Source organism: Panicum hallii, chromosome 3 (genome assembly GCF_002211085.1).
Source record: "Panicum hallii strain FIL2 chromosome 3, PHallii_v3.1, whole genome shotgun sequence".
In the NCBI taxonomy this organism is placed as follows: Eukaryota; Viridiplantae; Streptophyta; class Magnoliopsida; order Poales; family Poaceae; genus Panicum; species Panicum hallii.
In genome coordinates, this window is record NC_038044.1 from 19,588,607 (window position 1) to 19,603,050 (window position 14,444).

The window sequence follows — 14,444 nt, forward strand, 5'->3', positions numbered from 1 at the left end:
CGTGTCTACAAAAAGGGGCCTGGCACGCACCAACATGGTTAGGACCTAGAAATTGAACGGAACAAAGAAAAGCATGGGTAAACTGCTTACACGAAGTCACGCCACACCCAACCGCCCTGGATGATCGGGGGATCCTCCTTTTCCGTGGAAGACTCCCCGGTCGTCTGGTGGGGCCCTCCCGCCGAGGGCGCACTCGGCGGCGCACTAGGCGGCGAGGGTGGGGCCTGCGGCCCTAGCTGTGGCGGAGGTGGTGACGGAGCTGCCTGCTGCTGCGTTGTTGGCTGCGATGGTGGTGGTGGAGCCTGGCTGCTACCCTGCCCCTCCGGCGCCGCTGTCCTCTGGCGCTTGGGGGCCGACTCCCCCATGAAGGACCCATCGCCACGCTGGAGCCTCCATGACCTGGAATCCTCCGCCTGGCCGCTCCCTGGGCTTTGTCATCCTTCCGGGCCGGGGTGGAGCCCATGCTGTGCTTGTGCCGCAGCTTCGGCTGCGGCTCCTTTCCTTTCCCCTTCCCGGCAGGGGCCGGACCTCCATGGTTGGACCCACTGGGACCCTGGTCGGCACGCTGCTAGCGGTCGGACGAGGTGCCGGGGATCTGGATCCCACGATTGGGGTCACCTCCCACCTGCCGGACTGCCAGGCCGCCCTCGTCGAGGGTCGGCATTGACGCCAGGACTGGCGACCGCGTCGCCTGGTCCTCGCACAGGGCCTTGATCCCTCTCGGGAGGACCAGCGACTCCAGGGAATACGCCTCGCCTGTCACCGCCAGGATTGCTGCCTCTAGCTCTGCGCGGATCAGATCGGTGCTGGGCCCGCGCACGATCCTGCAGCAGTCGTTTGGCCCCGTGTACATGCAGGCCATCCTGGACCGCTGCTGCAGGGGGGCGATGCAACGCCTCAGGAAGTCATCCAGCACCATCATGGACGTCAGGCCGCCCCTCGCTAGAGTTTTGACCCGGTTCAGTACCAGGATGAGCTCCTCCGGCAGCGATGGCTTGACCTTCCAGGTGCTCCGGTCGTTGAGTGGCCCTCCCTTCGGCAGCTCTAGGCGGTCATTGGCATCGGTCATGGCGATGACCCAGCCGTCGCGCCAGTCCTCCGACTTGGCGCTGGAGAAGGCACTGATGTAGGAGCTGGATATCCCTTACCGGAGCTGGAAGTAGTAGGCGCCGATCTCGCTCTTGCTCCTCCTTGACCCGACCAGGGCATAAAAATGTCTGAAGATGGCGACGCAGGGCCGCACCCCCACGAACATCTCCATGAAGTGGGCGAAGAAGGCCACGAGGAGGACGGAGTGGGGGGTGAGGTACTGAAGCTGAAAGCCGAACTCCTACAGGAGTAGGAGGAAGAAGGAGGAGATCGGCGGCACCAGCCCGCACATGGTGTACGAGTTGAAGAGGACGAACTCCCCCGCGGTCAGGTCGTTGAGGGGAATCGAGCCTGCTCGGATCCTCCCTACGAGCTTCGGCGAGGTCCACCCCAGAAGGCGGCGCACCGAGTCAAGCTGGCTCTCGCGCTGGAAGCGGCGGGGGTGGCGAAGCAGAGACATGGTGGTGGCTGCTGCTTTGCGGTGACTCGGATCGAAAGGAGGCGAAGGAGGAAGAAATGGCGAGCACAGGAAGCAGATTGCAAATGTGCGTATGGAGACGAAGGGGCACTACGGCGTCTAGAGAAGGCAAGAGCGTAAAGGTAGCCGATCTCTGCGGCGCCTGCTTTTAAGCAAAGCTACTAACCTTTTTGAACTCCACGGCGACCGAGGAGAAGCCGAAGGGCTGCCTACACCAGATCCCCGTCTCTCACCCTCTATGATCGGTGGGCCCTGACCCGCCGGTCAAAGGAGCGATCGCTAGAGGCAGGGGGAGGGGGGGAAGGCAGAATCCGAACCGCCAGAGCCGCGGGATGGGCTCGAGTAAGACAAGAATCTGAACCGTCTGGCCCGCGGAGCGCGGGCGGAGGGCGGGCCCCTCGCGGATCCCACCTAGGGGGAAAGGCCTTTCCTGCCCCTTCTCGACGGGCGCAAACCGTCCACCCGGCGCAACGCTGGGGTATGGCTCCACCTGTGGGTTCATTTCTCACCCGAGGTGGGCCCGGGGGACTCTGTCGGTACATACGGACACCTCCTGCTAGGGTGTACAGACCCTTAGCGCGTCGCTGTCGCCTCACAGGTAAGGGCGCGATGGTGTCCGGTTCCGGCGTGTGCGCATCGTGGTGGATGCGCGCCACCACATGCTCGGCGGCCTATCCTCCATTATCGCCAAGGAGCTGCTCAACAACCAGAAGGTCGTCGTAGCCCGCTGCGAGGAGATCTGCCTCTCTGAGGGCCCCGTCTGTCAGTAAGTCGTCTGACAGGGTCTCCAAACCAGATGGGCGCAAGGTTATCCGTGACCTCGCCCTTGTCCTATGGGTGACGGGGCGTACGGCCCGGGCAGCTGGGATCATGGTCTCCGGACCTCCCCCCTCCATGCTCATATAGGTCCGGCGCCTCCACGTGCCCACAAGAACAGGGTGCTCGGGAATGGCCTCCACAGGCCCGGACCCCCAGGGGGTCCGGTGCCGCCATGTGTGGGAGCCAGACCCGTCTGGGCCTGTCCATCCGGACTAGCCTCGGGGGCCCGGACCTCCCCTTCCCCCCGGGAAGGGGTCCGGTACCGCCACGTGCCGTCAAGGAGGTGACCGCAGGGCCGGCCCTGCCACGTGCCCGTGGCAGACGGCCCTCCGCGGGACGCCAGCCCAACTACCGCATTAAATATGGGTAGGTGGGCTGCGTGCACCCAAGGCAGGACATGGCCTGCCCACTGACACACTAGGCAGGTATGCTGACACCACGGTAAGCCCTCCTGTTTCCAAGATGGCGCGTCGCATCACTGTGCACTACGCACGGGCAGGAGGCGTGTGGTCAACTCACAGCGCTGCGCGCGTGAGCAAGGGGTGATGATGGTCTGCTGCAGGAGAGCTGAGGCGTGCGCTGCCACAGCATGCGCGGAGGCGACGGAGCGGTGGGTCAGCGCAGCCTCTTCACCTGTTAGAGGGTACTAGTCCAACAGTGACAGCACGTCTTTCACTGTGCGTAGCACTGACAACAGGTACTGTGCCGGTAAGGCGGCACATGACCACATCTTGGTTGCAGATACGCACATTAACTTCTCGATCGAGAGGACTACAGGGAAGAGCTGGAGAGGAAGATCTCCATATCTCTCGTATTACAGTCTTCAGTCGCCGGGCCCATCTGTCGGGGCCCCGCATAGTGTACGCACTCCCCTTGAGTCTATAAAAGGGAGAGTGCACTCGTTAGAAGAAAAAGTCAACAGGTCCATAAGGTTCATAAGGCCCAACAATTCCTCAAGCTTTCTCAAGCAACACAACACTCAAGTGGACGTAGGGTATTATGCTCCGGCGGCCCGAACCACTCTAAATCTTTGCGTCTTTCCCGTGTTCGTCCACCCATTGATCAAGCGTTCCTATGTCTCCCCCAAACTCTTCCTAAACTAGGATTAGGCAGGTGCATTCCGCCACCGGCTGGAGATTTCCTCCGACACTCTATTACATACAAAATAATTTATATTCCGTCTACTTATTTTTTTATGTTGTCAATCTTAATAACTTTTTACTATCCATAATTAAATTTTTAAAAAATTGATTTAGAACAAACCTAAATGTAGCTATATTCTACGACAAATGTGTGACTCCTGGTTGAGTCTAGCATTAGTGGTAAAAGGTTTTGAAGAACGGATCAAATGCATTCGACGGATCAAATGCATTCGAAGCCCATTAGTAGGGGCCTCTAAAATTTTGGGTGCACTATGTGCCAGTCTACTATACCGGTCTTGAAAATATCATAATGAATTCGGAGATCATAAAGAATTATCAATGTATTATCCAAAAACTTGGGACATGTTTCTCATCACGGTTCCCATTCTGTATGCATCATGACACCTAGCTTTCCCAAGAAGAGATCAAGAGAATTCACATGTATAAATGAATCATTTATGGATCCTTTATGTAAACCTCTAAAAACTGCACAAGATCGTTAAAAAATGAATGTCTCATTTTTTTTCCATTACAGGTTTATTATGTGCGCACAACCCATTCAAAAATGAATGAATCATTCGGGTTTGTACCAAGTCCGCACATCCCATGTGCGTTTAAACGCATAAAGCAAAGGAACAATAAGAAAACATGTTCACGTGCATCTCGAGATCTTGACATTTCATAAATCAAGAATAGGTAGCATCTCTTGTAGTCTTGTGATTTGCTGTTGTTTTTGCGGTGAAAAGTTTGTACTACAATGGTCTTCGTAAGAGCACCCATTGTGTGTTTTCTTGATTTCGATACTTCAAATGTCAAATCACTGACTATGCTTCATTTTGAGTTTGTGTTGCAGTGAGGGAGCATGTTTAGCTAAGGCCCATGACATATCAAGAACGAAAATCAAGTACCTTCTTTCTCTTTCTCTCTTCAGCAGGAATCATTCTCTTCCTAGTCTCTAGTTCTCTCTCATGACCTGCCATTTCCTCGTTTGTTTATGTACCATTTGGATCAGATTGTGAATTTTAAAGTTAGATTTTGGATGAATTTTCAAAAGCTGGATTCTGGGTAAAATCTAGATCCAGAAGCTAATTTCATGTATATTTGGTGTATATATTCTTTTTGTGCCCTTACTAATATTTTGTGTTGCGCATGGGATGAATGGTCATCCAGCAGCTGCTGGAAGCTAGGATTTTTAGAATGCTCAAATCTAGTTTCTAAAATCTTAACAGAATCTGATCCATCTGGAAGCAGTTCAGTTTCTACCTTCTGGATTCTCAAAATCCAGCCTAATCTAAACACAGTTTTATTCCCCAAGTCTCGAGGCCTGTACATGCATTGGTGCCGGAAATTTTTATCTGAGCATCGGTAGCTGCAATGGCTAAAGAACATATCTGGTGTTACTGTCCCTTTAAATTTAATTACATCTAGATTTGTGCATCAAAAATTTATCCAAAAATATGAATGGATAGAGCACTTAAGAATCTACCATCATGCAAAGTTTAAGGTTGAAAAAATTTTGTGCAAGAAGGAAAAAAAAGAAACTTGCACATGAACAGTACGGGTTGCGGATCATCCATGAACAGTTGACCCGCACTGTCCAAGTGCAAGTTTCTTTTTTTTTGTTTCTTCTTGCATAAGTTTTTGTTCAATCTCAAACTTTGCATGATGGTAGATGCTTACGTGCTCTATCCATTCATATTTTTTAATAAATTTTTGATGCACAAATCTAGGTGTAATTCATAAGTTTTTTTTGCTACACTCTTATTACTAGGAATTTTGGAATGCGATAGGTAAATTGGTCCATGATCCCTCCAACCTCACACGGAACATGCCTGGGCACAGGGATCCTAGGCAGAGATGTTCCATGTTGGAGGAACGTGCCGAGTCTCTTGTTCAGTCCTCACGGCTCATTTCCAGGCGGACCGTGCAACGACTTTGCTCCATCGACCCCAGAATCCGTGTATATAAGATAAGAAGCTGGCAGTTTGCGCCACACCCGGCAGCAAGGATCAAAAGCATGTCGACATCGGGTGCCCCGAACCCGGCCGCGACAGCGACGGCTGTCCTGTGCGTCGTCCTGGTCGCCGCCGCGGCGTTGCCGGCCGCGCGCGCCCAGCAGTGCGGGTCGCAGGCCGGCGGCGCGTTGTGCCGCGACTGCCTCTGCTGCAGCCGCTTCGGCTTCTGCGGCTCCACCGACGCGTACTGCGGCGCCGGCTGCCAGAGCCAGTGCACCGGCTGCGGCGGCGCCCCTCCCGGCCCCGGCGGCACCGGCGTGGCGTCCGTGCTGCCGAGGGACCTCTTCGAGCGGCTCCTCCTCCACCGCAACGACGCCGCGTGCCTCGCGCGCGGGTTCTACACCTACGACGCGTTCATCGCCGCCGCGGCCGCCTTCCCGGCCTTCGGCACGACGGGAAGCAACGAGCAGCGGAAGCGGGAGGTCGCCGCGTTCCTGGGCCAGACCTCCCACGAGACCACCGGCGGGTGGGCGGCCGCGCCCGACGGGCCCTTCTCGTGGGGCTACTGCTTCAAGCAGGAGCGGACCCCGAAGTCCAACTACTGCGAGCCGCGGCCGGAGTGGCCGTGCGCGCCCGGCAAGAAGTACTTCGGCCGCGGCCCCATCCAGCTCTCCTTGTAAGCAACTATGCATCATGTTCTCTTCTCCCTCGATCACTGTGGAGATCGAGCTGTTCCATGCATGTGAAATTCTGACGAGCTCGCTCTCGATCTCGGTGTCGAACTGATGCTCCGTCAGCAACTACAACTACGGGCCGGCGGGACGAGCCATCGGCGTGGACCTCCTCAACAACCCGGACCTCGTGGCGACGGACCCCGTGGTCTCCTTCAAGACGGCGCTGTGGTTCTGGATGACCGCGCGGGGCAACAAGCCGTCGTGCCACGCCGTGATCACGGGGCAGTGGGCGCCCACGGCCGCGGACAGGGCGGCCGGCCGGGGCGCGCCCGGCTACGGCGTGATCACCAACGTCATCAACGGCGGGCTCGAGTGCGGGCACGGCCCGGACCCGCGGGTCGCCGACCGGATCGGGTTCTACAAGCGCTACTGCGACGTCTTCCGCATCACCTACGGGAGCGACCTCGACTGCGGCGGCCAGAGGCCGTTCAACGCCGCGGTGGCGGCCGGCCTGGCGGCGCAGTGAGTGCGTTGCCCCGGCCCTCGATCGGCGAGGGGACTGCTACTCGTGCAAGATCGTCAGTGTGATCACCCGATAAAATCGAGGACTTGCTCCGTGCCGGTGTGGGCGTGTTTTTACTTTTTACACCGATCTGCAAATAAAGGCACGGATGCCTGAGTTTGAATAAAGTTCATGTAAAAATTTGTGCTGGATTCCGAAAATAAAGTACTTGTTCTGGATGAAAGGTCTCACCAACTCTTCTGTGGAAAGGTTTCAGTCTCTCAGAGGTAGGCAAGTAGCAGCCGCATCAATCATTGATTCCATTGACTAATATTTTGATAGTTCAACCACAGATATTTTCGTTGGATATTGATGTGAACCTACTCCATGTGCAGAGATCAGAACTGCTAAAATAATGCTTATTATAGAGAAAAACTGTACTGCAAGGGCCGCTAAGACTGTCTCCAGCGGGGAACTGTAAAGCGTTCTGTACTCTATATATAGAGGAAGATTCCGTTCTCTATTGCTCCAGCAGCGTTCTCTAAATGATCCTCTAAAATAGAGAACGCTACAGGTTTCCTCTATATATAGAGATTCTCTCTCCACTTCTCTATTTTTCTTTACGTTTCAAACATTGAATTAAATAAAAATAAAATATGTCCATAGCGTTTGAGGTATGATAAATACGTACGTACAAAAATTTGGAACAAAATACGTTTCTAATATAGGGTTTAATGTATAGAGAACGAGATTTAGAGAACGTTGTTGGAGAGAAATGAGATATAGAGGAGAGAATTTTGTAGAGAATTCTGTAAATGAAGGATGTAGAGGATGGAATTTGAAGGATATCGCTGGAGACAGCCTAAGGATTCAAACAGATGCGTGTGGCTTTATTATTTTATAGTGAGTATAAACAAACACTAACCAACTATGCTTGCACGGAACCGGAAAAGATTCAGTAAAGAATGCTGCCTTTCAAGTTTGACGATTTGCTTCTGTAGTAGGTCAGTCTCCATATTCTACCACACTAGGTGAATGATCTATATGTTTGCGCGAAATAAATAGATAAAGTTAAAAATATGAATGGTTTCTAAACGGAACAGTCAATTAATTCAACTGAAAGATCAGTTCAATGGCAGATAAGCATATATCAAAAGAGTAGAAGTACCACAAAAGTAGGCTGCTAAAAAAAAGCAATCACAACTAGACTGTAGATAAACATAATTCAGTCTTAGTAGTAATAATAGCCAGCACATATATGAAAACAAGTTCAAGCACCGACGAAAGTCACACTGATTCCTAACTGAAGTATGAAGATATAGCATGTCCTGTCAGGAGCTTATTGTGTGGAGAGCTACTATAGCCAGTTCATGTTTCACTTCATTTCAGGTGTTTATCAAACCAGCCGGTCATGTCAGCAAAGGCTTCCTCAGCGCTCTTAACAGCGGCCTCATCATCGTCACTGTATCTCACCGCCCACCCATGCGTGACGCCAGGAAAAATCTTGACAAAGTGAGCAACCTGTGAACCCCAAGGGCATGCAAAAGCATTTCTGGATTTAAACCTCCATGGAGACGACAACGGCAGCTCAGAATTTATCTACCCGAGGATCATAGATCAAGTTGCCGAAAATGATACTTACCGCAGAGTTTGCGGACAGAACCTGCTCGAACTGCTTGACTAACTCTGGTGGGGAGAATTGGTCAATCTCGGCTCCAAGTACACTGATCGGGCATCTGACTTCTGACATTATATATATAAATATTACACAGTAAGGAACACTTGTAATAGAACAACAGAGAAATAGCATTGCCTGTCCAAGACTCTGAAGAACAGAACTTAAACCTTTGATATCATCAACAGTAACTAACGAAGGGTGCGACATCACCGCAGCCTGGATCTCAGGAGCTTTAGCCAACTCGGCGACTACCTTTGCTGAATGTGATAGAAGGAACACAATGCTCAGCAGGCCAAAACTCCAGAATATGAGGTCAGATTGCAGAAACCCAGTAAAAGGAACAAATGGCACTCACCACCCCAGCAATAACCTGCAGCCCCAATAGTAGACATTCCCTTCTCCTTTAGAGCAGCAATAACTGGTTTTGCCTCCTCAAATGCTTTTTCCTATAAAATATTTTTTTAATGTAAATCTGTTAAAAAACTTGAGCTGTGGTAGCGTAGGAAAGTCATCTTATGGTGGCATATAGATGTCACTGGAGTTGAAACAAGTTGTCTTAATGGACACCTCAAATCAAAAGGTATCAGCAAAGTTACAGGGTACAACGAACCGGATCATGTGATTGTAACCACTGTAAAGGATTGGGATTGTTGGGTTCGTATGGATCCCCATGCAGGAAATCTGGCACCACAACGAAGTAACCGTCCAAAGCAACTTTATCTGCTATCTCCCTTCACCAGACAAATATGTTTAGGGTCAGTACCAATTCATAATCATATACGAAGGTTAGCACTAGCAACAAACTAATGGGCTTCAAACTTCAAAGAGCGCATACAAGTACCTCAGCTTCGGCGCTTCAAATCCTGCAAATAGGGAAACGGTCACTGGCAGTCATCATCAGGGGAAGGCAAGAAGCAGAAATTTTGATCCTTTCCTGTCGATCAGTTACCGAAGGCGTCGGAAACGAGAACGACGGCGGCCTTGGCCTCGGCGGACCCGGCGACGTAAGCCTTCTGCCCGCCGAAGTCGTCGACGACCTCGCCCCCTCCGCATGCCGGGTCCAGCGCCGGCGGGTTCTCAAAGCAGTGCGAGCTCGCCATTTCTTTCTTTCTGTCTTTGCTTTGACTCGAGCTTCTTCGTTGTCCCCTCTTCGGCTTTTCCTAGGCATATATACTTGGATCGGGAGCACTAGTTCCAATCCAGTGAAGCTGGCGACATTGAAGACATATTTTTCGTCAAAAGATTGGAGTGGTGCAGGTGCGTGACCTCAGTCCTGATGGAAACACCTTTGGACCTATTCCTTGGAAGCCAAATGATGCAAACAGGTGCAGCATTGTCTCTGGAATAAATGAGTAAATAAGTTATCCATTGTACTTGCACGGCACGAAGAAGACTCAGTTCAGAACACTGAACAATCAGCTTCCAGATTGACGATTTGATTCAGTAGTGGTTGAGTCTCAGTATTCAGTAGTGCGACCTCCGTTCTTAAATATATGATATTTATGATAAGCTAAAATATTTAATAATGGAGAAAGTACTAGCTGCTCCACCGTAGAGACTCCAGAGTGTTAGGTGAGTGTCAATGGACTTCTATTCCAGTTCTAGTATATGACACTATGATAAGCAAACAATTTTGCCATGGTTTTCCTTCAAATTTTGATATTAAAAAAATCAGATATTTAACTGATCATACTCTGAAGTCTGAAGTTCCCTTGGATCAGTTTACAAACCTATGAACATAAGTTCATTTGTTGGGAGTTACAACTTTGTCTGAAGACCGCAAGACAGGTTCACAGTTCACAAGTCCTCTTCGACTACTTCAATGGAGTTTTGGGCAGGGCAAGAGTAAGAACGGCTTCTCCGGATTTGACCGCCTTCCATAGGGATGGAATTGATCTCTCAGTTCTCGATGCGCCATTCACTGAGGAAGAAGTATGGGCGACTATAAAAGCACTGCCAGCTGATCGCGCGCCAGGACCTGATGGTTTCACGGGGCGCTTCTACAAATCTTGTTGGCCTATTATTAAAGTTGATCTCATGGCAGCGTTGGTGTTCCTTCATCAAGGAGATAAGAGGATCTTGGAATTGATGAACTCAGCCTATTTAACATTAATTCTCAAAAAGTCTGAAGCGCTGGAGGCAAAAGATTATCGTTTGGTTCATAGCTTCGCAAATCTTGTGACCAAGATTCTGGCAAATCGCCTGGCTCCGCAGCTGAACACCTTGGTCGCAACTAATCAGAGCGCTTTCACCAGAGGCAGGTGCATTCATGACAACTTCATGTTGGTGCAGCAAACAATCAAAGTTCTTCACCAACAAAAGATCTCGAGTCTGTTCTTGAAACTAGATAGCTGTAAAGCGTTTGATTCAGTGGACTGGTCCTTCCTTCTCGAGTTTCTATCACATCTGGGTTTTGGCCCCACATGGTGATCTATCGTCTCCAACTTATTGCAGTCAGCTTCCACTCAAATCATCCTCAATGGGGAGCCAGGTGAACCCATTTCTCATCAAAGTGGGATGCGTCAGAGAGATCCACTCTCCCCAATGTTATTTATCCTGGTCATGGATGTGCTAAATAGTCTGTTTGTCAAGGTTGATTCGGACGGGCTGCTTTCAACTCTCTTATCCACCGGGCAGAGACTCTCTCTTTATGCAGATGATGTTGCTCTATTTATCAGCTCAAATGGTCAAGATCTTCAGCTCACAAAAAATATTCTGCAAGCATTCAGAGAAGCTTCTGGACTACAGACCAATCTGCAAGGACCCATCCGCGTTGGCCGACGACGTGGACGGGAGGAGCCGCGTGCAGGGTCAACCTGAGGAGCCCCCTGGCTAGGGGCCAACGTAGTCGGGACGGCGCTCGACCTGGCTTCTGTTGCTTGGACGCCACTGCTGCCTAGGGCCGTCTTCCTCTCCGTGCGGCGAGCTACCTTCACCCACTCCGCGGTGGTTGCCTCCGCAATCGCCGACGCGATCGGCACCAAGCTCTCTCCAAGTACGCGGAGCTGGTCGGTGGCCCACCACGACCGCGACGCGGGCACGAAAAATGGGGCAACGCACCGACTTCCCAGGTAAGTCTCAATGTGCTACATCCCTAGTCAATAATAGCATTTAATCATTCGATTCATGAAAAACATTAAAACTGCCAAAACAAAAATGGTCAGCGGATAAAAGTGTGCTAATGGATCCTGATTTGGGAACCCAACCGATCGAGGTTCAAAGGCCGGACCGAGAAGGACACAAGGCCGCCTCGCGTCAAATGGAGCCAGGGGAGAAAACACAGATGAGCCCCAGTGGCCCTCGCCCGACCTGCTCAGGTAGCGATTCGGGTCATCTCAACCTTCTCGTCCGATCCGAAGCTCGAGCTATGCCCACAGAATCTCCACCGAGGACAGGCCAACGGGCCACCTGAGTCGGTCAGACAACTCGGGCATCTGCCGGGAGGTGGATGCGGAGCAATGGAATGCCACCTGCAGGCTATGCCGATCCTGTCACGAACGACAGATCCGGATTCCACTCGGACGCCAGAAATTTTACGCGGGCACACCCGTTAGGAGCTCACCGAGCCCGTCACTCGAGCCATCGAGGCAAGTGAAGCCAGTTCAACAACTCCAGCCCAGAGACCGTGGACGGGGCCACCTCCACGCATATACGCATACAACGCTGTCAACCCGACCGCCCTCCTTCGTAGCAAAGGTGCGGAGAGTCGGGGCACCGTATTTCCACTCGGAAAAGATGAAAAGATGACAAAATTCCAGCCCCCGACCGGACTCACGGACAGACGCGGCAAATACAATACACCCCGGGATAAACGCGCTTTATTCCTGGCGAATAAGTATTACAAAATATAGTCAGCACATGGCCGTTACAAGGTACGAAAAATACGTTACCACCCTCCACCACCAGGGTGGTAACACTGGTAACCTTGGGAGGGCTGCTCCAAGTACGGGAAGACTGGGAGGAACATCTTCCATGCAAGTCTTCTTCTTGCACCCCCATCCTCAAGGAGGCCTTGGCAGGGGACGACGACAAGCAGTCCATCTACCGCCGACCGAATAGCCACACCGCCTCAAGGAGGCCTCGCGATTCTGCGTTGAAAGCAGACGGCCGCTGCCGCTGCAGCGTCTTCATTTTGCGGACAGACAAGAGCAACCCCGATTGACCCACGATCATGAAGGGTAACCTGTCACACGTTGTGCCTCCCTGCGACTTGGATAGCACGATGCGACTACTCACTCAAAGCTAAAAAATGGCGCGGTGAGAATAGCGCCTTCGCGATTAAACAAATCACAAAGCCGCTCGGGGGCCTCTGACGGGTCTAGAGACCTGGGATCCTTAGTAGGCCCACTTTCTGTTGGCAGTCTGGATGGCCTAAGACCACGTGTGGATCAAAAGGGCGCTCTCCTAGGCTGTGACTTTCTCCGGACCGTCCAAGCCCACGGTCCCGACCGGCCGGTCGGCTGGAGCCTTGGTCTGCATCCCCAATCGAGGGGATGACCAAGGCCTAGATCCGTACTATGGTCCCGACCTAAGATGTCAACCAAACTCCATCACGCACGTGTCACTTTCCCCGACTGTCGAGGTCGGGGACTGGCCGGACCTCGCGCACTGACTGTCCCCGGTGCCAGGTGTTGAGGGTAAGGACGGAGACGTCGAAGTCAACTTGCTGTAGAGGCCAACGGTCCCCTTTGTTGCCACAGTGGGGGGGGACACTATTCCACTTGCCTGTTCTCGCGAAGGGACGGGATGCAGCATCATCACGATGCGGCAGGCACGCCTCCATCACAATGAAGTGATGAGATGTAGCACCAGGGACGAAGCGCGGCTACCTTACTGTAATTATCATCGCACGCTCGCCCCCCGACCGATGAAGCAGGATGCACAAGGACAAGATAAGACGGCCATCCCACGATGTAGGACTTGGGCGGTGGTCATCAAAAGGCCCCCATTGACAGAGTTGGCAGTCCCGACTGACATAGCTAGCGACTCTGACCGGCGAAGTAAGAAACACTCTCTCTTTCTACCTCACTCCTTCTACCTTTGGTTCCCTTGTAACGGAGACCCCCTTTGGACTATAAAAGGGAGGGTCATCCGTCTAGGAAAGGCACCTCGACAGATCTCGATCATACCACATCATCCACTCGCAAGCTTGTAACTCCTCAAACTCTCACGAGCATATAGTCTCAAGCAATACAATCGACTAACCTCCTGACTAGACATAGGGCACGATTGTCTAAACCAGTATAAATCTTGAGTTATTGTGCGTTAGGCCACCTCCGATCATGATATACGATACACACTTCGAGTTGGTATAGCTGCCGGCCAATTCCGGAACAGATGTCGGACGTGTGCATGACACCCTAAGAGATACCAACTTGGTGAATGTGTCTCGGTTGGTGCACCAGATAGGAGCAGAAGACGAGACCTAGTGCTTGGCGGGCAACCGGGTGTTGTCGGATTTTCTTCAGTTACCTGCACAATGCATTTTTATTCTAGTGCTACCTTGCCTTCCTTTGCTTATATTGGTGGTCATTTCAGTTCATATAATAACATCAGTTCAGAAATTTAGCCAACCATGCATCGTGTAAAGTTTGAGCTCTTTTTTTTACTGTTCTCGGAAAATCTACGCTTCCTGCCTGTAGGCCGCAAGGACGACAAAAAAGTAACTCAAATCAAAAGCTCTAGAGCAACAGAAAGGGGAATCAGGTGGATCTACTGAATTGTGAGTGAAGCTTGCTAGTTAGACCCTTGGTCTTGTACTGTATTTTTCATATTTTAGGGCCCCTTTATGCATTTTTCACTTGGGGTTTCAATTCCTATGTACAGGCAGGAAAATTAATTTCCTCCGTCCGAGACCAAAATAAGTACAATAAGAAGAGTCGAAAGATGAATTTGGTTTTCAGAAAGAGGAAGGATTGAACAAAGCTATGATGAAGGAGAAAGCGACAACTATGTCTATTATCACAATGCTGAGATGTACGATCAAACATATAACCAAAGTTTTTTTATAAGTGATGTTAGTACTGGTCAGGTAGTTTAAACGATTAGAGAGTTGCACAATTTTAATAACATGGTCGGATTAAAATTCAAACTCATTATGAAATGCG

General features: G+C 51.3%; 2 protein-coding genes across 4 annotated transcripts; one reads left to right on the forward strand and one right to left on the reverse strand.

Moving 5' to 3' along the window:
• The first annotated feature begins 5,500 nt into the window (after positions 1-5,500).
• Positions 5,501-6,903, forward strand: LOC112887900 (chitinase 2-like). Its single transcript, XM_025954187.1, has 2 exons — positions 5,501-6,159; positions 6,281-6,903. The coding sequence occupies exons 1-2, from the start codon at positions 5,546-5,548 to the stop codon at positions 6,681-6,683; spliced, it is 1,017 nt and encodes a 338-aa protein (XP_025809972.1). The 5' UTR covers positions 5,501-5,545; the 3' UTR covers positions 6,684-6,903.
• An 880-nt stretch (positions 6,904-7,783) lies between these two features.
• LOC112886553 (endo-1,3;1,4-beta-D-glucanase-like) lies at positions 7,784-9,495 on the reverse strand. Of its 3 annotated transcripts, none has more exons than XM_025952494.1 (7): positions 9,287-9,493; positions 9,179-9,200; positions 8,948-9,068; positions 8,693-8,783; positions 8,505-8,594; positions 8,302-8,399; positions 7,784-8,180 (listed from the first exon to the last, which is right to left on the reverse strand). In XM_025952494.1, exons 1-7 carry the CDS (start codon positions 9,435-9,437, stop codon positions 8,040-8,042), a joined length of 714 nt encoding a protein of 237 aa, XP_025808279.1. In that variant the 5' UTR covers positions 9,438-9,493; the 3' UTR covers positions 7,784-8,039. The 3 variants fall into 3 exon arrangements, with proteins under 3 accessions (XP_025808279.1, XP_025808278.1, XP_025808276.1); XM_025952493.1 differs by having other exon boundaries at positions 8,302-8,402; positions 9,287-9,490; XM_025952491.1 differs by having other exon boundaries at positions 8,302-8,594; positions 9,287-9,495.
• Between the last annotated feature and the right edge of the window lie 4,949 nt (positions 9,496-14,444).

Coding starts and splice junctions, on each gene's coding strand:
- LOC112886553 (XM_025952491.1), bottom strand. CDS start 9,437: ATGGCGAGCTCGCACTGCTTTGAGAACCCGCCGGCGCTGGACCCGGCA. Junction 9,201..9,286: donor TCTCGTTTCCGACGCCTTCG/GTAACTGATCGA, acceptor CCCTATTTGCAG/GATTTGAAGCGCCGAAGCTG. Junction 9,069..9,178: donor TTTGAAGCGCCGAAGCTGAG/GTACTTGTATGC, acceptor TGTCTGGTGAAG/GGAGATAGCAGATAAAGTTG.
- LOC112887900 (XM_025954187.1), top strand. CDS start 5,546: ATGTCGACATCGGGTGCCCCGAACCCGGCCGCGACAGCGACGGCTGTC. Junction 6,160..6,280: donor GGCCCCATCCAGCTCTCCTT/GTAAGCAACTAT, acceptor ATGCTCCGTCAG/CAACTACAACTACGGGCCGG.